We start from the raw sequence: 26350 nt of genomic DNA, 5'->3' as shown, positions 1-26350 counted from the left end.
TGTTACACATTTTCCCTGTGTGTTAACATCAGTAATTATGTTAGTCGAATGTCTGACTTGACTCTTGTTAATGCATTTTGCCCCACCCCCAAACATATGATTTGACTATTAGTTGAATATTGGCAAGATTCGAAAATTCCGATTTGACTATGAAAATCCTTAGTCGGGACACACCTAGTTGAAACACTGATGGCAGCTGGATTGACGATGGATATTTGACGATGTCTTTCATACTTTTCTGGATTTTGGCAATCTATGGGATAGTCTCAAGCCTCCCGGTTTTCATCCAAAATAAAATACATTGTGTTCCGAAGATGGACGAAGCTTTTACGAGATTGGAACAATATGGTGGTAAGTGATTAATGACAAAATGTTCATTTTCAGTTTCCCTTTAATTTTCTGCAAAGTTGCTTTGCTACGATTTTTATTATAAAAAGGGCTATACAGATAAACTAAAATTGAAGTGAATTCTGTGATTAATGAATCCATGCTTATTATTGTTTTTTATTTTTTCACAAATAATTGTATTCAATAGACTAAAATTTTTAAAGTTGCCTTGTAAGTAAGTATAAAATGTGGGAGCAGTAACGGACACAAGTGTAGATGGTTTCACAAGAGTTTCCTGCTTCAGTTTGTACTTGTGGTTCAGGATAGTAAGAACGATATGTCACGGAAGGACTGACAACATTGACTCTTTAGTCAGAGTGCTGAGATCTTTCTCGGAACAGCAGTTAGATTATTTCAAAGACTTTACTTTATACTTTAATTGTTTTCATAGAAAAGTTAAACTGTTTGCCAGATCTGGTTGGGCAGTAACTACACAGGAGTTTAAATGTGACCCCCAGAAATCCTACACTTTAAAGTATGTAGTTCAGGTTTGTTTCTTCCTTAAATTCAATAATTGGTAACACTTTACATTAACTTTTATTAATAAGTAATTTATAAACATTATATACTGCTTTAAACACTTTATGTATGTATGTATGTGTATATGTATGTATATAATGTATTATAACATGTCACTGTTTAATATATCTCTCTATGTATTTATTAATATATTGATTAAATTAGATTTTGTTATTAATTATTTTTAATTTGTTATGTTGTTATGTTTTATTGTCATTATAATTTTTTTGCTAAAAAATGGACTTGAAATTAATTTTCTTTTTAGTTTTGTCTTTTTTTTCTTTCTTTTTTTCAGAGGTTTAGATTGTATATTAGTTCTTCAAAATGTTTTGTCATTTAAATACTTGCAATTTCTCTGAAATGGTAACAAGATTTCACTTTTATTTTCAGTCCTCATAACAATGGCATCAATCTGGCTCGTGTTTGTGCTGTGGATATATGTTAATGACATGATAAAAGGTAAAAAAAAAGCATGATCATATCATTACATAATCATGGAACAATTTTTGTTGTTTTTTATTACTTTTATTACTATCTATCTATCTATCTATCTATCTATCTATCTATCTATCTATCTATCTATCTATCTATCTATCTATCTATATGCAGCCCCCCACCTTTTTTTTCTGATGTCATGCTACCCACACATTTTGTTTGTTGGAGAATGTTGTCAGGAATTGTCACGCAATGTTAAGACTTGTGTAATAGATTGGTGTGTTGCTAGCTAGTTTATTACTGAAGCCACATTTCTTTCCATAAATTCACCTATGAGTATGATTTAAAACACTGATTCTTGATTTTAAAATCTGCAGTGAACCAAGCATCATCATGTGCTAAAATTCACACTCCTGCCACAAAGGTACTCGCTGGCTCACCCGTATCAGTGTCCTGCTCCATCGAGGATGACTGCTTGCTGACTAAAGGCAAAAACTTTCATGTGGCATGGAAGATTAACAACCATTTTGCCCCCAGCAATCTCTCTTACCAGCAGAGTAACAGGACGTATGGTGTAATCATCCCTAGTCTACCAGTTGCAGACTCATTTATTGCTTGTGCTGTGTGTGAAGAACTTTTGGAAAATTGCCAAATTGTCAATGGAGTTATCGTTAAAGTGGGAAGTGAGGATATTTTTAATGTTTTTGATTCAGTACTAACTACATGACTAACTACTAAATTACTAGCTACAGTCATAGAGCTTAATCAGGGTCCATATTTAATAAGTAAATGAAAACAAGTCTTTGCTTCTGATCATTCAACCAGCAAACATATATATTTAACACACCATATTTCCATCATTCATATCCTTGTTTCCATTTACACCAAATTAAATATGGTAGCAGCTCTGAATAAGGTCAATTTTACATTCATGTTTTATCTATAAAATATGCATTCTCAAAAATGTAATAATGTAGACTATTGTCATTTCAAGCCAAAGTTAACCTGATTTCAAATTTTCCTTTCTTTTAAGAGCCTCCATCTATTCCTAAAAACCTGAGGTTCTCTTTGAATCTAACATACCCGAGAAGATTCATGTGTCAGTGGGATCCTGTCCAAGAAATGCCAAATCTTCAGACAACTTATACTCTCAACATATTTAGGTACTAATTTCTGCTAAAATTTTCAGAACTGCCAGCTTAATTTCCCTTAAAAATCAAAACAAAGAGGAAAAATTATTATTATTTTTGTATAAAGAAAACAAAATTATTTTAAGTATTATTAGTAGTTTTTGCTTTGATGATTAGTGTGTCTAGATATTTTAATTTTGAGTTTTTTGTCTAAATGCTGATTCTCAATACACTCTCACTTAGTATTATTATCATTATTAAATCAGAATAAAGTCATTCGAAATTTTACAAAATAGTTACAAAATACTATATATATATATCATTTTTAGTCAATTCAATTTGATTGGTGACATGCTTGATAAATGTACCATTTCTCCAGGCCAGAAGATGATCAATATGATCAATATGTGATCCCATCTATAAACCATTTCTACCCCATTCCAGTGGAATATTATGGTTTATATTCAGAGATGGAGATTAATGTGACAGCAATGAATGTATTTGGGAACACCACCTCTGAAACCCTGAAGCTGAAGCCTATGGACACAGGTAAAAAGTGCAATGAGCTTTATTCATCGATCAAGAATTAAGAACTAATGTGAATTTAGTGGCTTTATAGCAAGGCTGTGCTCCGTGCAAAATTCAATTTAGAAATTGTTTGAATCAGTTTATTGAACTGCTGAAAGTGTAAATATTAATTATTGTATAGGATGTTTAATTATTTGAACATGAATAAAAAGCAATACAACGGAATGTATTGAATGAAATACATTTGGAAAGAAAGTAAACAAACTAAACATAAACATAAAGCTTGCTATCATAAACATAAATATGGGGCATGCATTTCCAGAAAAGAATATATATATATTAGGGCTGTCAAATGATTACAATTTTTAATCAAATTAATCAGAGTTTTCAGTGGATTAATCAGGATTAATCACTATTTGCAATTACACTTAAATCCTAACAATTTTTTTTTCTGAAATGCATACCAAAAGATAATGCCATTTAACTACAGATAGTGTAAGAGTTTTAGGTTTACCAGTGGTTAAATATAGCCACATATCTATGAAAGTATGCATAGAGAAACTCGAAAGAATGAACTCGATATTTTCACGTTCTGAAGGCTTCAAGTGCCAGTAAAACCAAGTAAAAATGCATATGCTTTTCCAAACAGCTGTAATTTTCGCTGCATTGCATGTAGGCGTTCTGCGCATGCGCAGTGTGAAAAACAGGACGCTATAACAGGGAGAAGCTCCAGCGTACCAAAGTCGTCTCTGTTTATCGAGCTTGGCATGAATGTATTTGAGAGTAACTGGGGTAAAACCTTAAGCTTCTTCGGTGTTTTCGTCGCGGCGCTGTTTTTTACTATCTTGAGAATTCAGAGATCGACGAGACTTTCCTGACCTGACTAATTTGTCACACTGCGCATGCGTAAAATGCGTTAAAAAATGTATATATATATTTCACACATACACACACACACACACACATATATATATATATATATATATAAAATTTTTTTTTTTTTTTTTTTTCATTATGTGTGTCATAATGAATGAATAGTCAATTTTTTTTTATAAAAAATGTCTAAATGTTTATTCAAGTATTTATTTAAAAATAATAGTAATACTGATATTTTCCTAACATGTTAAATTATAATTAGTCAATAAATTAATTACACCAATGATATCTGAACTTTTTTGAATTACAGATCAGTAAATTCCTCTTCATGTCATTCCATTTCAAATTCCATTTCATTAACTTGTGTATTGGGTCTAATTCAATTCAATTTTAGGTGTATAATTTTTTCATAATCTGTGTTGTTGTTGTTTTTGTTTTGTTTTTTACTACTGATCTATTGTATTTCAGCAATGTTCAACCCTCCAGAGATTAAGAACATTGAAGCAGATGTGGTTGGCTGCTTAAATTATAGCTGGGGTATTGAATCTCTAGGATGGTTGATGGAGTCTTTATGTGTAGAGTTGCGAGTGAAAACAGTGAACAACCAGCTAATCAAAGATCTGGTAAGTGACTGCTTTTTACGATAAATGTTTGTTTAAAAACTGCACTGTATGTGAGGTTTTTTTTATTTTATTTTAATTTATGGCTCAAATATTAATTCTGTTACAGGTTTTGCCCTGTAAACAACAAGACAAAATAAATGTATGTGACCTTTCCCATGGGACGATTTACATCACCACAATGCGAGTGAAGTATAGTGCATCGAGTAAATGGAGTAAATGGAGTGAATGGAGTGATCTGAAAAAAGCCACCACACTTATGAAGGGTAATGAGTTACTGTCTTACAATAAAATAACAGGCAATATTTTAATAGAATATTGCCTGTTTGGTAGTACTTATACAGCACATATTAATGCCTTATTCTGCATGACCATATTTTAGAATGAATCCAACCCCATAATAAACTTAAAAGGATAGTTAAGCAGACATTCTTCTAATACTCTAATGACTGCTAGCTGACATGTAGTTGCAACGACACTTGTAGTAAGTTGAATTTAACACTAGAGGACTATCAAAATAAAGAGTTACCAAACTTTGATGTTTAACTTTAAATGATTTAACTTTTTTTGATGTTTAAAATTGTTTAAAGAGTTTGCAGATGTAATTTAAATAATATAGGTCATGGTTTCCCAAACGGATTTGCAAAGGAAATGCAGGGGCTTCATGAGTTCATTGAAAGCTAATAATGTAATGATAAAATGTCTAACAAAAAAATAAATAATTGATACTGTGGTATGTCAACAGATCTCAAATGGTTGTGATCAAGTCTCATGCAACTGTGTTCAGTTATACTGTGTTCCGGTGTCTTGATTTTCATCATTGTATTAGATTTGTAACAAACAGCATATGAATCTGTTGTCAACTAAACCTCAGATATCTCCCTGCAAAGTTCCGCCAAAATAAAAGCTTGAGAGTTTAACATTCAAAAGTCAAAAATGTAAAACTTTTTAGTGTTGTTACTCTTTTAACTATAAAATATAAATTGTTATGCTTTTCAGCTCCAACTGGCAGCTTGGACACATGGCTTAAAGTGAATGATCAGACCGCACAGCTCTACTGGAAGGTGAGGGTCCTTCTGACAGTCCTGACACAATTTGGAAAAAGTTTAATTTTAAAATTAAGAGGCTAGGCCTACCAGTTAGTGTTATTTTAGTATAATTTATGCTATTATAGGTTTTGTAACTATTGAATTCAATTAGATTTTTTAATTGTTATGTTTTTTTCTGTTGTTTTTGTCATGTTTTGTTTTATTAAATATATCTATGTATATCTTTTTTTTTTTTTGTTAAACTAAATGAAGATGAGATATGTTGCCTTGAAAACTAGCTGAAATAAATATATATACAAATATATTTATCATTATATTTTATTTCAGTTAATATTCTGTGGTATGTTATTATTCCTAGATAACAATCGGTAAAAGCTAATAACACAGGCTCATCTGGGTAACAGCAGTTGGCGCTGTACTCTTGCTTGAACAATTTTTTTCTTGGTAGAAGCTTTGCGTTTGTTTAGCTAATACAATATTAAAGCTCAATTCAAAATGGTATAATACATAATTAATTATATCATCCTAGTATTGCGGACTTGCTCTCGTATCATTCAAACGCAGCTATGATTGTTGTGTACGCTGTAAATGGATTATAAGAGATTTTTTAAGAGAGGTTTTAAAACATTTTCATCTTAAATATTTTATTGCCTTAATTCTTTTTGTGGTGAAATGTTGTGTAATAAGTGGTTTGACTGCACCGTTTACCCTTAAATGTCCGTCTAGTTTGAATTTTCCGCTTGCTAGCAACTACTGTCTTCACGGAAGCGTTGCATTTAAATATTTCAACTCAGATCAACATTTATTTACTTAATCACATCTAATTATTTACTTATATGGCAAGTAGCTTAACATAGATACAGTAGATAGATAGATGGATGGATGGATGCACGGATACCAAGAAGTGTCATGGGGCAAAACTTATATTTAAAAATATTTGTTAGTTTCTGCAAATTTCAGGGCAGAGTCAAAAACTTTTTTTTTTATGTGAAAAAAAATGACAGCATGTCAGATAGTGCTGTCTGAGCCTAACTCTTTTTAAACCTGTGAGTTCCCTTTCACCTCTCTGTCTCTCTGTCGTCTTATTTCAGCCCTCAGAAGATTTCAGTGCCAATGGCTGGAATTTGTCATATACTGTCGAATCAAAGCAACTAAAAAAGACTTTATGTTTTACACAAAAAAAACACTGCTTCTTCAATCTCAACAAGTTGGTTCAAGAGGTTTACCTGAGAGCCACTAATGCAATGGGGAGCTCGAATCATACCAAAGTACGAGTGTATCGGGAGAGAGGTATTTGATTGCTGGACATGTGATATTTCAGAGAGATGTTCTATTCACAGGGTATTACCAATGAAATGCTGATGTTTGATGACTTTTATTATGTTGTTTTAGGGCTGGGCTCTGTCTCTAATTTCAGTGTTCATCCCCAGTCTGAGACGTCAGTGCGCATCACGTGGGGACGACCAGTGTCCCCCCGTGTCACAGGATACGTGCTAGAGTGGAGACTTCTGTGTGAGACACCGGAAGCTCTCTTGTCCTTTACTCTGATGGACAAAAACAACTTCAGTACCACAGTAACAGGTGATTTTTATAATAAATAATAATTATTATTATAAACGCTACTGGTTTGGAATAATGACTTTTTTGAAAGAAGTGCCTTACACTCACCGTGCATTTATCAAAAACAAAGCAAATTTATATTAAATGTAAATATATATTAAAATGTAATGTATTGCTATGATCAAAGCTGAATTTTAAGCATTATTATTCTAGTCTTCAGTGTCACATGAACCTTCAGAAATCATTCTAATATTCTGATTTGCTGCTCATTTCTTGCTGCTTAATATTATTGATTAATTATTGAGAATTATTGATGAATGGAAAGCTCATAATAACAGCATTTATTTTTAAAAATAAAAATTTTGTTAATGTCATCATAGTTGTTTTAAAACAATATGAATATATTAATCGACCATTTAATATGTCAATGCAGAATAAAAGTATGATTATTTTCTTCTTCTATTTTTTAAATGTTACTTGGCCCAAACCAGTGTTATCTTAGTATCATTGGGACAGTATTATAGTTTTTGTTAATATTTTGAATTAGATTTTATTATGAAGAATAAACAAAAACAAACCCGCACGCACGCACATATCCATCCCAAAGAAGCACATTTGACCCTCTAACTTTAACACTCACTATTCTAATTCTATTCTCTTAAAAAAATCGAACTACCTTTCTAATCTTTTTGTATTCTATTTTATTTTTAATTTATTATGCCCTTGCTATGCATACTGTGCTTAAGCTAACTGAGACTTGTTATAGCACTTATATATCATTGCTCTTTTTGATTGCTTCCTCTGTCCTCATTTGTAAGTTGCTTTGGATAAAAGTGTCTACTAAATTAATAAATGTAAATGTAATGTAAATATATACACATACATACATATGTCTGTTTATGTAACCTTGCCCCAAAATGTTCAATGTGTTATGGGCTGCACAAAAATAAAAATAAAAATAATTTGTTTTTGTTTTGTTTTTTAAATTAAGCCAGCAGTTAGCAACATTTGTAATATAAGCAAAACCAAATTAGCATTTAATCATTTCTGAAGGATCATGTGACACTGAATACTGGAGTAATGATGCTGAAAATTCAGCCTTGCTTTACAGGAACAAATTTCATAAAAAAATATTATTCAAATAGAAAATAGTTATTTGAGTTAGCAAAAATATTTCACAGTATTATACTGTTTTTACTCTATGATCAAAAAATGCAGCCTTGGTGAGCAGAAGATACTGTATCCAAGTGTCAAATTACATCTTTAGCGCATAATGATAAAAAATAATAATAATCGACTATAATGCAGATCTAATTATGGCTGCTTTAAAATTTCAGGGTTGAGGCCTTACAAGCCCTATGAGATCTCTATTTATCCCAAATATGTTGATGGCATAGGACATCCTCAAACCTTAATGGCATACAGCAGTCAGAAAGGTGCGTAATGCTTGGAAATCAATAATGAATATCTCAGGGCTTCATGTAAATTGGGGGAGTGATGTGCAATAAAGCTGAATAATAATACAATACTTCCATCTAGTGGGCTCAGACCTGAATTTTCATATATTACAGCACCCTCTGTGGCCCCATATTTGAATGTTACGGAAATAAGTCATTCATATATCAAACTTCACTGGGATGAAATTCCCCTTGAGCAGAGAAACGGGATCATTCAAGGATATACCATATTCTTTTGGAACGAGAGGGACAAAATCAAAGGTATTCAAGGATTCAAAGTTGATAACAGATTTTTGGATGGAAGATTTTAACGTTTTTATGATTATTATTATTATCATTAACCATAATGTTTCTATGCTGTTTCAAGTCATAACGACCGAGCAGACCAGCATTGAGGTGAGAGATCTTCAACCACTTACCACATATCATGCCCTTTTAACTGTTCATACGATGGGAGGAAGTTTAAACGGATCATTTGTGACCCTAGCAACAGGAAAAATTGGTGAATATAGTTTTTATAACCATACTGATCGCAAACTGTTTAAATGTGTGTGTGTGTGTGTGTGTGTGTGTGTATATATAATAGTGGTGGGCATAGATTAATTGTTTTAATCTAGATTAATCTCACTGTGATCTTGAAATTAATCTAGATGATTAATCTAGATTAAAATGGCTCATTCGAATTCTGCCGAAGGCATTCAGAATATGTGTGTTACCCAAATAAATTGAGAAGGGGGTTTATCAAACTAGGTGGTGCATTAGAAAAGGGGCTCATCTCCTGTTTCCAAAATGCATCACAAAGTGTTGAAAAAGCTGTAAACTAATTCCACTTTGCACAAGGTGCAAACAACCTTACGCCTTTTTCACACATACTCCGTTTGCAGTGCGTATGCGTTGCATATTTTTTATGCACACATGTTAAAGGATTCCAGTTGCGTTCCAGGAGCGTTGCCTCTGCAGCAGTGCAGCGATCGTTTACGTACTGAGTAGCGAACTGCAAACACGTCCTGTGTGAAAGCACATCGAGTTCATGCTGCACCACATACGTAACGCACATGGACTGCATACGCACTGCAGACGGAGTATGTGTGAAACAGACGTGAGCAGGGCTGAAGCTGGGGTCAGCGGGGACCCGGTGAAGGTTGTACCAGTGGGCCCTGTTTGAAATTGTTTAATTTGTATGTTCATTTATTTTTATTTATTTGTGCTATTTACACAATGTTTAAGTTATTTTCAAGTTTGTAGGTGTCAAGGTACAGAAACCAAATAATTAAATGTAAAATAGCACTGGATAGTCTTCAATGTAAAAATGAAATATACAATCAAACCTACATTTATTCAGACACCTTCAACATTTCTTAAATTATTACAATTTTGCTTTATATATCAAAAATTATATCTGGTGTCTGAATAATTTTTGGTTTGACTCGTAAAACTATAAAGTAATTCAGTCAAGAGCAGTGAGTGATTTTCATTTTCATTTTCTTGGAGTAACATTACAGCAGCCAGTAGCTAAATTAGCCACGGTCACTTTAAGAGACGATGAACGCATCCAATATAATACACATCCCATTTTTTTCTCAACTGTTTACTTTCAGTTGAGAAATAACTGACAGTCTTTTCGAGCATAATTCCCAAGGTGGATATTTATGTATTTGTCGGCACAAGAGCAAAAATAAGCAAATTCGATGTTCTAGTGTTTTTAGACGCCTTTCTCTGCGTGAGCCCTGAACACCAGAACACAGCAAGTACTGAATTGGGCTCTTTCACATCTTTTTGTTTGTTCAAACTGCGATTTGTATTTGTTCGTTCAGGTGCTGGAGGTACTTCAAGGAGAACTTTGCAGAAGAGAGCTCGGTTTAGTGTCGCTGTCCGTGATATGCGGCTCTCGGTCTCTCTCATTCGCACCGAACACAGCGCGCGAGTAACCAGCTACTCTGTTCAGCTTTTCCGCGTATTGTTTTTGGATGCTTTAATGTTTAAATCGACAAGCGGTAAGGCTTAAAAACACATGAAAAAGATAAGCTTTCATGACGATGCGCAGCAGTGGCCCGTCAACTGTCCTGAGCATCTTTTTAGGCTGGCCTCAGTCAGTCGGTTATATAAAATATCAAGGTGAAAGTCATCATAGCTTGCTTAGTATAGACCCAGCTCTCAACCCAACTTTGAGAATAGATTAACGGCAATATTTTTTTTAGCGCCCGATAAGAGTCTCACTTTAATGCAGCACGTTAACGCCGATAACGGCCCACCACTAATATATATATATATATATAAACTTATACATGTCAAAATTGCTGTCTAATATAACACCCAGATTTCTGACTGTAGAGGAAGTAACAGTTCATCCGTCTATAGCTGGACATACTGTTTTTCCATGCAATTCCAAGTTAGTTTTTCTCAATTTGCGTTCAAGACTACGAGTTACTTTCTTGAGAGAGTGAGTATTCCTGTTATACCATGGTACAGTACGATTTTCTCTAACCTTTTTCAATTTGATGGGGGCAACAGTTTCTAATGTATTAGAGAAAATAGTGCCCATGTTGTCAGTCATTTCGTCTAATTCATGTGTATTTTGGGGTACAAATAGCAGTTGAGATAGATCGGGCAGGTTATTTGCGAATCTTTCTTTGGTGGCTGGAACAATAGTTCTGCCCAGACGGTATCGCTAAAACATATAGTTAATATCAGTTATACGCAGCATGCACGATACAAGTAAATGGTCTGTAATATAATCACTTTGATGTACAATATCTATAGCAGTAAAATCGATTCCATGCGATATAATTAAATCTAGTGTGTGATTAAAACGATGAGTGGGCCCGGTGACATTTTGCTCGACTCCAAAAGAGTTTATTAGGTCAGTAAACGCAAGTCCTAATGCATCATTTGTATTATCAACGTGAATATTAAAATCTTACATGATTAGCGCCTTATCAACTGTAACTAGAAGGTCTGAGAGGAAATCTGCAAATTCTTTTAGGAATTCCATGGCCCTGTTGGTCTATACACAGTAGCCAGAGCAAGAGATACATTAGATTTCTTTTGCATGTCTGACAGAGTAACATTTAGCAGAAGTATTTCAAAAGAGTTAAACCTGTATCCTGTTTTCTGGGTAACATTGAGAATATCACTATATATTGTTGCAACACCTCCGCCACGACCAGTCTGACGAGGCTCATGCTTATGACAGTATTTTGGTGGAGTAGACTCATTTAGACCAAAATAATCATTTGGTTTTAACCAGGTTTCAGTCAAGCAGAGTAAATCAAAACTATTATCTGTGATCATTTCATTTACAATAACTGCTTTGGGTGTGAGTGATCTAATATTTATGAGCCCAAACTTTAAAAACTGTTTTTGTTCATTTACTTAACATGTTTCTGGTTTAATCACGATAAGATTTTTTCTAGATCCTACATTATACTTATATTTTGACCTCACTATTCGGGGAACAGACACAACAGTCTTAATAGTTTTTACAGCGCAAGTACTTTTATCATTTAAGCGGGTGGAACAAAACTCATCATAATAGTTATTTGAGAATTGTCTTACTAGTCACATGGAGCGAAGTGTCCTGGAGATGTTGTCAGAGAGCAGCTCCGCTCCGATTCTGCAGGGATGCAATCCATCAGCGCGAAACAGCCTAGGACACTCTCAGAAAAGATTCCAGTTATTAACAAATAGCAGTTTCTGTTCTTTACACAATGACAACAACCATTCATTTAAAGCAAAAAGTCTACTGAACCTTTCGTGTCCTCGTTCATACGTTGGCAGTGGTCCTGACACGATGATCGTCGCCGTGGGCATCGTGCTGTGAATCGTCTCGATCAGGCTCCTGAAGTCCCTCTTCAGCGTCTCCGTCTGCCGCAGCGTGGTGTCGTTAACCCCGCCGTGAAGCACGACCGCTCTGGGGCTCTCGTCGACCTTCAGGATCACGGGTATCTGCGCAGAAACATCGAGAACATGAGCACCAGGGAAACAATGAGTGTGCACTTTACCTTCAGCTAACGTAGCACGGACGTGTTGGACAATGGAGTCTTAGATGTTCACAGCGTCGCGTCCTGTCTCCTGAGGGGAGCGAAGCGGTTCCGGATGGAGATCTCGAAGAAAGGAGGAGGAGAAGTCATCGCCCGGGGCCCGACTCGTGTTCTCCGCTGTTGATGCACCCAGGGTCCGTGGTGTCCCAGCGTCGGGGTGAAGGACATCTGGGAAGATCGCATCCTGGGTGCACCAGGCCTGTGCAGAGAAACACACGGAGTAGACATGGTGGGCTGTTAACAGCACGCTGTATACTTACCTCGGATTTGTGAGCGTCAGCCCGGGATGATTCCAGCGTGGCTCTCCGCTCTCTCAGCTGGGCCTGCCTCACCTCCAGGTCACGAATCTGCTTTTCCATGGCCTCGAGCTCGAGCTGCACAGAATGCAGCTTGAACGTGTCCCCAGCTGCATTTAAAGGTAGACATTCACCCGCCATTAAATCAAGTAACAGTGAATACAGCAGTGGTAATGTGTGTGAATAGAGTATTAGCAATGCAAGCGCAGTTAGCTGCAACCACACCGCTGATGCTAACGGGCTATAAGCTAATAGCGGACCTGGAAGATCAAAATAAAACTAGTGATAGCGAGGCGCTCTCATTGTTTTTGTTGTAGAATACAATAGAGGATATATTCATACGTTATATAAACGGAAACGATGGTGTATACAATTGATTTTTAAGTTAAAAATAGTCGATAAAAAGAATATAGTGACGGAGCTCAAATGCAGTACAGACACCAACAACAAACAGGAAGTGACGAGATGAGAGAGTTGTCAGGGTTCGTCGCCATAGGCTCGTGCAGCTCCACTGCCTAACCAGTGGTTCATTTTTGATACACTGCACAAAACAATGGTTTGAATAAAAAAAAAAAAAAAAACTTCAGTTCAAGAGAAAATTGTTTTTATTTTATTTTATGTTTTTTTCATATGGGTCAGAGCAAGATGCAGTACTCGTTTTTGTATCTCAGGGAACTGAGGTTAAGTTTAGTAACCGAGTATGTTTCCATTGATTCAATTGGTTTCCATTGATTGCATACCAGAATCTCAGTGAATGCAGTTCACCAGACAAATTATTTTGACTTTTATTTGAGAGAGAGAGAGAGTATGAATATTCAGACACAGTGAATGTCTTTTCAGTATTGAAAATGTTTTTCAGATGGAATTGAAATGGTGCTGTTTATTATCCCAGCATGCATTGGGTTATCACTTCTCGTCATCATTGTTGTGTTTGCCTGTGTTGGGAAAAATGAACGGTAAGCATCCACAGGCTTCGTATTTTTGTGTACTAAGGCCAGTACTCTTATAATTTAATTTATGTCTGTTTTTTTAATAGTGTGAAGATGTGTTTATGGCCTATAATTCCTGATCCTGCCAACAGCAGTATTAAGGGGTGGACCGACAGTGACTCATCGCAGGTATGATAGCCTGGCTTATATATAATTATCATAGATAGCTCAATATCTGAAATCAATTTCAATATATAATAATCAAATGGCTCCAGAAGTCAAAGAAATTGCTTAATAAATTCATATCTTAACATGTTTTTGTCTAAGGGAATGCCTCACTTTAAAGAAGACATGGAGCCTGTGTTGGCATATCTGTCCGATTTCAGTCTCATTGATCTGGCAGAGAACGCGCCATTCAAGAGTGACTATGTTAAGGAGAACCAGTGGTCACATAATATCGATAGCCATGACGAGAGTCATCGCTCATTCCAGACCCGTGTCATATATGATACGGAGCATGACAAGGATTCTATCCCTTATGCCACAGTTGTTTTTGGTGGTCCGTATCAAAACCATTCATCCTCTCCACCAGCCTACGTTCGCTCTGAGTCCACACAGCCTCTTTTAAGGCCAGACGACCCTGGCAGCCCCCCACCGTATGAGAATTTGTTACCAAGCACAAGTGTTTCTCAAGTACAACACTTCACTGCATTAGCTCAGAAATTCACTGAAAGTGAGGAGAATGAAGAACTTTGGGATGACTTTCCTATGCTCAGATCCTTAGAGATTAGAAATACTGATCATATCTAAAGACAAATTCATCAAGTTCCTGTTTATGTGTCTTTTTTAGGATGTGTGTGTCACAATATGAACTTGAGTAGAGAGAGAGAGAGAGAGAGAGAGAGAAGTGGCCCCAAGAAGGATACATTCAAATCACATCTGAATGTGTCCCAAATCTGATTGATTTGGCTCATAATACAGATCTGTTTTTGGAAGTGAAATATAATCTGTCTGTAACTAATAGGCCCACTCATTTTCTGTTTGCTTTTGTTTCATTATTAACTTATCACCAGAGACTACATATAGATTAAACAGCTAACTTATAGTAGAACAGACCAGACCACTGGAATTACAGTGAATGGGAGAAAATGGAACTCCCAAAATGGCAGCTCTAATAAACAATACCCCACCTTTTCCAAGTAGAAGAGCCAGTCAACAAAATCACTTCCTGGTGTGTATATAAAACTTGTCTTAAGAAATCACATAGTTGCATTTTATGTTATCCTGCCCTTCCAAGTTCATTCTTTCATTGTAGCTGAAGAGAATGTCATAAATACATTCATGTGTTCTTAGCAGTGAGAAACTTTGGCAAATTTCTGCAGCATTTCAAAAATAATAATATTAAGGATAATGCTCCATGATTTTGTATATTATAGGTTTAAAGGAGCACATTTCTGGTTTGTTATTATTGTTGGGGCTGTGAGTGTATATAAGACAAAAATGCTGGCCAACAATAATGTATGTTACATTTTTGCTGTACTTTTAATTCAAAATATTTTAGCATTGTGGTAAATGTTACATGTTCATTTACTTCTTATTATTACCTTAAATTCTCCACATGCTATACATTCATCTCTTGTACAGTATGGTGCTTTGCATTCAGTAATTTGTTTTTTATTCTTGAAACATTTTAAAATAATAACGTTTGTGGAGACATCTGGAAATGTTACAACACTTTCTCTGGAAAGGACAAAATAAATGATTTCTCCATTAAAAATTTTATACTGGAATGTGTGACGGTGCAAAGTTTGTTGGAAAACATTATTTTCTTGAAGCTTTTCAAATGTTCAGAGCTATATAAAGGTGATGCTGGGTAACAAATCAGCATGAAAGTGCAGTCCACAGAATTTAGCACATTATTACATATTAAGAATTATATGTTTTGCAGATGTTTCAAGGCAATGCCAGTTAACGCTGGAATTTATGCCAATGGGTATTGATATATATATATATATATATATATATATATATATATATATATATATATTGTCATGGAACGGTCTGCTACGCCCTCCTCTGGCGGGCATCAGATCCCTCTTTCCTGAATATTAGGACTGCATTTCCCAGTGTCCCTCTCCCCAATCATCCTCGTCTAACCCTGCTTAATTATCTTGATTACCTTTTAGTATTTTCACCTGCACCTTGTGTTCTCCCCTTTATATGGACTGCTCTCCCCTTTGATATTTTGTGAAGTTTTGATTTACCCCTGGTCTGTATTGTTATTATCTCTGGACCTTGAAACCCGATTGATTAGATTATCCGAGTTCTCTACGAATGTCTGCTTAAGTTTATGTCAGCTGTTCTCTGCTTATTCACCTGTATTAATAAACTGCTGCAGATGGATCTAACTGACTCCGCCGTTTCATCACAGATATATATATATATATATATATATATATATATTAAATATATATTAATATATTAAATGGCTCATTCGAATTCTGCCGAAGGCATTCAGAATATATGTGTTACCAAAATAAAATTGTAAGCAGTAAAACAGTAAAACAGTAAGTCTTTGAGAAGGGGTATATCAAGCTAGGTGGTGCATTAGAAAAGGTACTCATCTCCTGTTTCAAAAATGCATTACAAAGTGCTTGAAAAAGCTGTAAACTAATTCCACATTGTACAAGGTGCAAACAACCTTACGCCTGTTTCACACATACTCCGTCTGCAGTGCGTATGCGTTGCATTTTTTTACGCACCCATGTTAACGGATTCCAGTTGCGTTCCAGGAGCGTTTATTTTTATTTATTTGTGCCATTTACAATTTTTAAGTTTTTTTTTCAAGTTTGTAGGTGTCAAGGTACAGAAACCAAATAATTAAATGTAAAATAGCACTGGATAGTCTTCAATGTAAAAATGAAATATACCATCAAACCTACATTTATTTAGTAATTTTTTTTTTTTACTGTTAAAACTACAAAGTAATTCAATCAAGAGCATTGAGTGATTTTCATTTTCTTGGATTAACATTACAGCAGCCAGTAGCTAAATTAGGTGCGGTCACTTTAAGAGACAATGAACACATCCAATATAATAATACATCCCAATTTTTTCCTCAACTGTTTACTGTTTACTAACTGACAGTTTTTTCGAGTATAATTTCCAAGGTGGATATTTTGACACATTTTGTATGTATTTGTCGGCAAAAGAGCAAAAATACGCAAATTCGATGTTCAAGTGTTTTAAGACGCCTTTCTCTCAGGGGGGCAGGGTTTCATATTTTTTTGAAGCACCCCTGGGCGCCACCATTTGCTAGCGGACCCTCACCTGCTGTTAGCCTTCCATTGACTCCCACTCATTTTTGAGTCACTTTGGCAGCGAATAACTTTACATCTCAGGTGTTTAAAGACTCCATTTGTCCAATAATTATTTAAAAAAAAACACGAAAATGAATAAAAGGCTCCATTACCTTGTATCTTACGTTATGGTCCGTAAAAGCAGTTTTTGTAAAAAAAAATGGGCTAACGATTGCGTCATAACCAGCGACTCTCTGTTGCACAATAGAGAAATTACCGTATGGACAGGAGGAGAAGCTTGCAGGCAATCTTTTACTGTCTATGAGGCAATCGGGGGCACGTGGAGGCATGAAGTTAGGGGAAATAATTAATCAGAATACTTAACAAAATTTGCTCCTGTTCAAGCTCGCCTTCTCTGGAAGATTCGGTGGGTGATACAGATTTCTCTTGGCACAGCGATTAGAAGATTTACAGGTTGCTCACGTGACATCTACGTCATCAAGCTCAGTTTGAGTCTGCGCAGTACGCCCGACCCCCAGGAAGTAAGTGCTTCTGCTTCGGAGACTTCACTTGTCTCCGTTGAATCCAATAGGGTCGCTGTGTCCATTTCTTTTACTCTCTATGCTTTCTCTGCGTGAACCCTGAACACCGCGAGTACTGAATTGGGCTCTTTCACATCTTTTTGTTTGTTCAAACTGCGATTTGTATTTGTTCGTTCAGGTGCAGGAGGGACTTTGAGGAGAACTTTGCAGAAGAGAGCTCAGTTCAGTGTCGTTGTCCGTGATACGCGGCTCTCAATCTCTCTCGTGTGCGCGAATAACCAGCTACTCTGTTCAGCTTTTCCGCGTCTTGTGTTTGGATGATTTAATGTTTAAATCGACAAGCGGTAAGGCTTAAAAACACGTGAAAAAGATAAGCTTTCGTGACGATGCACAGCAATGGCCCGTCAACTGTCCTGAGCATCTTTTTAGGCTTGCCTTAGCCAATCGGCTATATAAAATATCAAGGTGAAAATCATCATAGCTTGTTAAGTATAGACCCAGCTCTCAACCCAACTTTGAGAATAGATTAACGGCAATATTTTTTTTTATTGCCCGATAAAAGTCTCACGTTGACGCAGCACGTTCACGCCGATAACTGCCCACCACTAATATATATATATATATATATATATATATATATATATATATATATATATATATATATATATATATATATATATATATATGTATATATTATTGCTGAATGTTTATGTGTTTTAAACAAATTGGTTGTGTGACTGGTTCAATTACTCATTCAGTCACTTGATTTGTTGCTGAATGAATCAGCAGTTTGAACAAATGGGTTGAATTAATGATTCAATAACTTTCTTACAAAAATCTGAAAATTTCCCACCAATGCACATACTGACACTCTTGTCTGGAACACAAAAGGAACTATACAAACAGTGGAATGTCCCAATGCTATTGAACCAGAGGTCCTATATCAGCACTTCTGGAAGTCAGTATATTTAAATAAGAAATACTTAATACTTAAGATATAATTGCACTGTAACAAGGAAACCATAAAACAATGAATATATATATATAAATGTGTGTTTTAAACATATAAACTAACAATCAGCAATTACCCCTACGTTTCACAAAACTTAATTACACAACATTATTTTGAAACAGACATCCTAACATGCAGATTCTGTAATCGCTCTGGGCTGCATTTCCCAAGAGCATCATAAACCTACGTAGAATGGCACCAATTGTCTCTACGATTTTCTCTCTTTTCAGTACTTTTAGTAAGTACAGCCCTTATGGATTCAGTTCATTTAGTGAATGATTCATCAGACTGATGTGAGTTTTTCAGTAATCTTGAATTATTCATTAATAAACCATTTCATAAAAAAAAGAAAAAAAATATATATATATATATCTCCATTGGTTAGCATGTGATGCATTGCCACATTTAAAATCTGTTCAGAAGCAAACTCATCTACTTCTCAAATGGTCTGAGACAAATTTTATTGCACATTTTCCAGGATTTCCCTGATTGAAATAAATTGTCCTGTTTTATTTGCCACTGTTAAAAACATTACTGTCTTAGGTGAGAAGAATTGTTTCAGACTACAAGACTGCAGAAATGAGCATAAAACATCAAGGGCCCTTGATGATCACCATACACCCAGTGCAATGTGGCAACAGGCATGCAGCAAGTGTTTTTGCTATTTTCAGCATGACAGTTATAATTTTCATGTCCTGCTCCACATTGTTTAAATAGCAAATGCATTTGCACCCTACTTGCATTTGTGCGCCCATGGGCATGCTGGTATTAATATGAGGTGTGTTTAGGCACATTGTTGGCATGTTGAAATTTTGAGGCAACTGAAATAGACTGCTCCATTGACCAACTGAAACCTGGTCTAAAACCAATGACGCAATTATTTAATTATATATATATATATATATATATATATATATATATATATATATAATTTTTTTTTTTTTTTTTTTTTTTATTAAAGATTTCGTTAATGATATGTACTTATAGGTGGGTGAACAATGAGCATATTATACACTCTGCTTATTACACACACAATGACGCTCAATAGTGCAAAAAACATGCCAAATATTTCAAATTATAAGGATTACAATGTAAACGATTATTATTGTGCCCCATAGATGAAAGGTTCCTCTCTGGAGAAGAGTTCAGTCTTTGCTTTTGAAAATTCCACCATGTAAATAGTGAATCCGCCGTGGCGTGAGCGCAACTGGCTTTTAAAGGTAAGGGGAAATGAGACTCTGATTGGTTTATGGCATATTATTCCCAAAATACACCCATTAATTATTAAGGGAACTAGCAAAAATGATTTTGTGTGCCGTGCGTTTTAGACTATGTGCTTAAATAGTTAAGATATGGCCCTAAAAGTTTAGGTTTATTCTGTAAGAATCTAACACATTTAATGTAATCAAGCAGTCTGAAAACATTTTTTTTTATTATTATTATTATTCACTAACAGCTTAGTGTGACATCCCAGCCTCTCAGTGAATTCTAATTATGTTAAAACTTATTTTTATATTCATCTAACAAATGTTTTTTAACCTGTTGCACTGACAGTGCATACATGATGCTAATGCCTGTGTGTTAATTATGCTGTTTTTTAGAACGTATTGTAGTGAGATTTTACATTTTCACAATTCTCATCTACTGCAGCTACACTGAAAAAAAGTAAATTTACTTAATTTTTATTTGGCAAGTTTTTGCACAAACATTTTTCAAGTAAATTTACACATTTGGAAATTAAGTAAATCTACTTAACTAAGTTAGTAACTTGTACATGTTACATGTAACTTGACATGTTAAATTTTATTGAGTAAATTTATATTAAAGTAATTAGCAGACACTTTTATCCAAAGCGACTTACAGTGCATTCAGGCTGACAATTTTCACCTATCATGTGTTCCCGGGGAATCAAACATAACCTTGCACTTTCTAATGCAATATTCTGCCACTGAACTACAGGAACACTTCAAGATTTTGTGAAAAATAAGAGCAAATTTAACTTACTTTTTTATTTTGGAAAAAGGGAATTTGGAAAAGTTTTTACACTAATAAAAAACCTGAGATTCTAGAAATTTCTAAATGTAAAATTATTTTTTTCTAAACAGTTTTATCAAATGAGGGTAAATAAGTCTCTCACTCCTGTCCCTTTAAACCAGTTTACAGCAAAGACAGCACGAAGGACTGGATTCACGTGATAAATATTCTGCAATTAAGAAAACAGACAAAAGAAATTGCACTGTAAAACACGATAAGTAAACTTTACTCAAACCGTTTGAGTAAATAGATTGCCTTGATTTAAACCATGTAAGTTTTAAAACTTTGCATTTAAGTAATTAAGTTATTAACTAAGTGCTGATTGAGAATTAGTGATGAACAGTTGCTGTTAACTAACAGAATCACTAAAGAAAAGAGAAACACAAGAACTACTACAACTGACTTCAGACACAGCCTTAGATGAAATAAACTGAAATAAAATACATGGAATTTCTCAAGATCTGATTAAACAACCCCACAAACAGCATCACCAGCTCCACTTATTAATAACCAGACTGACTTAATTTCTGTCAGACGTCTACAGAAGATCTTATTGAGAATGAACTAAGGTTTAGATGTTGATTTATTGTTTCATTTGAAGTAACCATGTTAGAGATCAGTGTTTGGTTTAGTTGGGCTCTTGATCCTTGACTTCTGTCTTAATCTTTTCTCTGGCTGTTATAACCATGTGTTTCTGAAACATATTTATTGTAACTCAATAGCCCAAAAGAAATATCATCAGGTGCTAACCTGTACCTAGGTGTAGGTTTTTATATGTTATATTGGTGATGAGAAGCATCAATTATTGATCCGTACGGAGTCTAATCTCTGATGAAATAGATGTTCCCGAGCATCATGCAGGCATCCTGTGTAAACAGTCCAGAAAAGTCTGACTCTACAACACCATCAAGGGTGATGGACTGCCAGCCTTTAAAGTTAAAACGGTCAGCGATAGTCCTGTGGTACTATGATGGGTATGTGTGATCAATCAATACTACAAATACACTGTGGGAGACCCCACCTGTTGTAGGTAGCCATTTCTTGAAACTCCTGCTGATCTTGAAAACTAATTTGGCTCCCACTTTATATTAAGTGGCCTTACTATATACTTATATACAAACCTTTGGTCTGTACTGTATGTATATATGTATATATAAAAGCCCAATCTAAAGACGTATGTACACAATAGGTGCATTGTACCAAATTTAAAGGATTAGTTTACCCAAATATTAAAATTATGTCATTAATGACTCTTCATTGTCTTCTCTTCCGGGTTTGTTGTGAGCACGACTACTGTGACTGTTGATGTACAACGCTGCTGACGTGTTTTCTGGTGTACCCAATAACAAAGATAACATGTCAGCAGCATCGTACGTTAACAGTCACAGTAGTTGCGCTCACAACAGACCCGGAAGAGAAGACAATGCTGAATAAAGTTTTTTTTTGGACCAAAATGTATTTTCGATGCTTCAACAAATTCTAACTGACCCTCTGATGTCACATGGACTACTTTGATGATCTTTTTATTGCTTTTCTGGACATGGACATTATACAGTATATAGGTTTTCAATGGAGGGAAAGAAAGCTCTCAGACTAAATCTAAAATATCTGTGTCCCGAAGATGAACGGAGGTCTTATGGGTTTGGAACGACATGAGGGTGAGTCATTAATGACATAATTTTAATATTTGGGTAAACTAATCCTTTAAATTTGGTACAATGCACCTATTGTGTACATACGTTTTTAGATTGGGCTTTTATATATACATATATACATACAGTACAGACCAAAGGTTTGGACACATCTTCTCATTCAAAGAGTTTTCTTTATTTTCATGACTATGAATATGGCATTGAGGGCTATTTGACCAAGAAGGAGAGTGATGGGGTGCTGCTCCAGATGACCTGGCCTCCACAGTCACCTGACCTGAACCCAATCGAGATGGTTTAGGGGTGAGCTGGACCGCAGACAGAAGGCAAAAGGGCCAACAAGTGCTAAGCAACTCTCGGGGAACTCCTTCAAGACTGTTGGAAGACCATTTCAGGTGACTACCTCTTGAAGCTCATCAAGAGAATGCCAAGAGTGTGCAAAGCAGTAATCAACGCAAAAGGTGGCTACCTTGAAGAACCTAGAATATGACATATTTTCAGTTGTTTCACACTTTTTTTGTTATGTATATAATTCCACATGTGTTAATTCATAGTTTTGATGCCTTCAGTGTGAATCTACGCTTTTCATAGTCATGAAAATAAAGAAAAGTCTTTGAATAAAAAGGTGTGTCCAAACTTTTGGTCTGTACTGTATATATATATATATATATATATATATATATATATATATATATATATATATATACTACTCCACCAAAGTACTGTCATAAGCATGAGCCTTGTCAGACTGGTCGTGGCGGGGGTGTTGCAACAATAGTGATATTCTCAATGTTACCCAGAAAACAGGATGCAGGTTTAACTCTTTTGAAATACTTCTGCTAAATGTTTCACTGTCAGACATGCAAAAGAAATCTAATGTATCTCTTGCTCTGGCTACTGTGTATAGACCACCAGGGCCGTATACAGAATTCCTAAAAGAATTAGCAGATTTCCTCTCAGACCTTCTAGTTACAGTTGATAAGGCGCTAATCATGGGAGATTTTAATATTCACTTTGATAATACAAATGATGCATTAGGACTTGCATTTACTGACCTAATAAACTCCTTTGGAGTCAAACAAAATGTCACCGGGCCCACTCATCGTTTTAATCATACACTAGATTTAATTATATCGCATGGAATCGATCTTACTGCTATAGATATTGTACCTCAAAGTGATGATATTACAGACCATTTACTTGTATCGTGCATGCTGCGTATAACTGATATTAACTATATGTCTCAGCGATACCGTCTGGGCAGAACTATTGTTCCAGCCACCAAAGAAAGATTTGCAAATAACCTGCCCGATCTATCTCAACTGCTATTTGTACCCAAAAATACACATGAATTAGACGAAATGACTGACAACATGGGCACTATTTTCTCTAATACATTAGAAGCTGTTGCCCCCATCACATTGAAAAAGGTTAGAGAAAAACATAATGTACCATGGTATAACAGTAATACTCACTCTCTCAAGAAAGTAACTCGTAGTCTTGAACGCAAATGGAGAAAAACTAACTTGGAAGTTTTTAGGATTGCATGGAAAAACAGTTAAGTCCAGCTATAGACAGGCTCTAAAAACTGCTAGGGCAGAGCATATACACAAACTCATTGAAAATAACCAAAACAATCCTAGGTTTTTATTTAGCACAGTGGCAAATTACCAGACGCCACCCGATTCAAATATTCCACCAACGTTAAATAGTAATGACTTTATGAATTTCTTAGATAACATTAGAAATAAAATAGCAAATGTAGATTCTACAGCGTCTAACACTTCAGTTTCATCCATCGCACCCAAAGATAAACTGCAGCGCTTTACAACCATAGGACAGGAAGAGCTAAATAAACTTATCACTGTATCTAAACCAACAACATGTTTATTAGATCCTGTACCCACTAAATTACTGAAAGAGCTGTTACCTGTAGCCGAAGAACCGCTTCTCAATATCATTAAGTCGTCGTTATCTTTAGGACACGTCCCAAAACCATTAAAGCTGGCGGTTAAAGCCTCTTATTAAGAAACCAAAACTAGATCCTAGTGTACTGGCAAATTATAGGCCTATTTCAAATCTTCCATTTATGTCTAAAATTTTAGAAAAAGTTGTGTCTGCTCAATTGAGCACCTTCCTGCATAAAAATGATCTGTATGAAGAATTTCAGTCAGGTTTTAGGCCCCACCATAGCACAGAAACTGCACTTGTTAAAATTACAAATGACCTGCTCCTTGCGTCAGACCAAGGCTGCATCTCATTTCTAATCTTACTTGATCTTAGTGCTGCGTTCGACACCATAGATCATGACATACTCATAGATCGATTACAAAACCATACAGGTATTCAAGGGCAGGCTCTAAGATGGTTTAGATCCTGCCTGCACTCAAAAAAATTACTCTTTAAACTTACTTAAGTCAATTATGGACAGTGGTTCCACACAACCAAATTGTGTTTTGATAACATTAATGGATTTTTTTGAATCTATGCAAACTCCTTGTGTTGTGACAATACAATTGAATAAGGTAGAATCTATGTGAAATAGTAATGTCCAACCAACTCAATTTATTCACTTTGCTTCAACTTAAACCAGTTAAGTTAACTCAACATGTTTTGGTTTATTACAATCTAGCCAAATTTGTTTCACTCTATCAACATAAGGAGGTTTGTTTCAAATTACTCATTTCAATTATGGACAGTGGTTCCACACAATTAGTTCTAGTTACTTTAACACAATATTTTCTATTTAAAGTTACTCCCTTCAACAAAGGATTTTTTGTGTGATTTGTCTTGTAATGAGACAAAAGACAAGATGTCACAAATGATCAAAGTGTATTTGTTAAACAAGCAATAAATAATTACACACAGTAAAATACAGTTTAAACCACATTACAGAATTACACAAAATAGCAAATAAAATTCTAATTGGCATTCATGGGTAACCAATCAAACCTTATTCCAGGAACAGGAACTGGCTCCAGAAAGAACTTCTTCAGTATTCCAAATGTGTACCTGAATTCAGGAGGGTTGCTCAAGTTCAGTCCATATTTCAGTCCCAGCAACATGGTTTTGCGGACTGTAAACTGCTATAGGTCCTGAAGAACTGTTTCCTTTAAAACTCCAACATCTGCTGGACTGTCTTCAGTGACTGCAGCTTCAAATAGATTCCCACGAGTATTCCGGATCACCTCCTGATTACTGGCAACCTCTGTATCCTAGAAGTATTTAAAAGCATGGAGAACTCAAATTCTTGTGTATTAACTTTAACAAATCATTTATTAACCTTGAAAAAAAAATCACCATATACTCCATACTGCTAGGGTCTTCATTGGATACTTCAATTTCATTAGTCTGAATATGAAAACAACAAAATTTAGACTTTGGTTTTTTTTTCTAAAATTACATGAAACAAAAAAAGTCAGTCATTCATCTTCTTATGGGAAATACAGGCAAACAGTCAAGATGGGATTCTAACAAACAGTGGAAAATGGTACACACATCTGGACCCTGTATGGTGATTAACAGAACTGGATGTTCCCAGACCCGGAAACATAGTAAGGACATCAGTAAAACAGTCCATGTGACACCAGTGGTTCAACCATAATTTTACAAAGTAAACAAAAATATTTTTTTGAGCAAACAAAACCAAAACAGCGACTTTATTCAACAATTCTTCTCCAAATCGCATCTTCAACCATTATCAACAGCAAGTAAATAAATCATGCGCATGGTGCTGCTGACCTACAACACGCATGCGCTGAACCTTGATTACACGCAGAGGAAAGCAATTTTCATCCCTGTTGTTACTCTCCATAATGGCGGCATATGTGATTTGGAGAAGAATTATTGAATAAAGTCGCTATTTTTGTTTTCTTTGCACAAAATGTATTCTTGTAAATTTGTAAAAGTGTGGCTGAAGCATTGATGCCACATGGACTATTTTACTGATGTCCTTACTATAACTCTGGGAACATTTCAGTTGCATTGC

At 35.2% G+C, this 26350-nt stretch overlaps 1 protein-coding gene across 3 annotated transcripts; it reads left to right on the top strand.

Moving 5' to 3' along the window:
- The first annotated feature begins 644 nt into the window (after positions 1-644).
- On the top strand, positions 645-15616 carry LOC113060044 (granulocyte colony-stimulating factor receptor). Of its 3 annotated transcripts, none has more exons than XM_026228834.1 (16): positions 645-862; positions 1297-1365; positions 1719-2024; positions 2375-2504; positions 2851-3020; positions 4344-4498; positions 4605-4761; positions 5495-5559; positions 6636-6834; positions 6937-7125; positions 8442-8540; positions 8676-8822; positions 8929-9063; positions 13757-13853; positions 13934-14015; positions 14154-15616. In XM_026228834.1, the coding sequence occupies exons 2-16, from the start codon at positions 1308-1310 to the stop codon at positions 14634-14636; spliced, it is 2472 nt and encodes an 823-aa protein (XP_026084619.1). In that variant the 5' UTR covers positions 645-862; positions 1297-1307; the 3' UTR covers positions 14637-15616. The 3 variants fall into 3 exon arrangements, with proteins under 3 accessions (XP_026084619.1, XP_026084620.1, XP_026084621.1); XM_026228835.1 differs by having other exon boundaries at positions 645-875; XM_026228836.1 differs by lacking the exon at positions 1719-2024 and having other exon boundaries at positions 646-862.
- Positions 15617-26350: the final 10734 nt, after the last annotated feature.

This window comes from Carassius auratus, chromosome 41, assembly GCF_003368295.1.
Source record: "Carassius auratus strain Wakin chromosome 41, ASM336829v1, whole genome shotgun sequence".
Lineage (NCBI taxonomy): Eukaryota > Metazoa > Chordata > Actinopteri > Cypriniformes > Cyprinidae > Carassius > Carassius auratus.
Note: the sequence above shows the minus strand (reverse complement) of the source record. Positions and strands in the feature narration are given on the sequence as shown.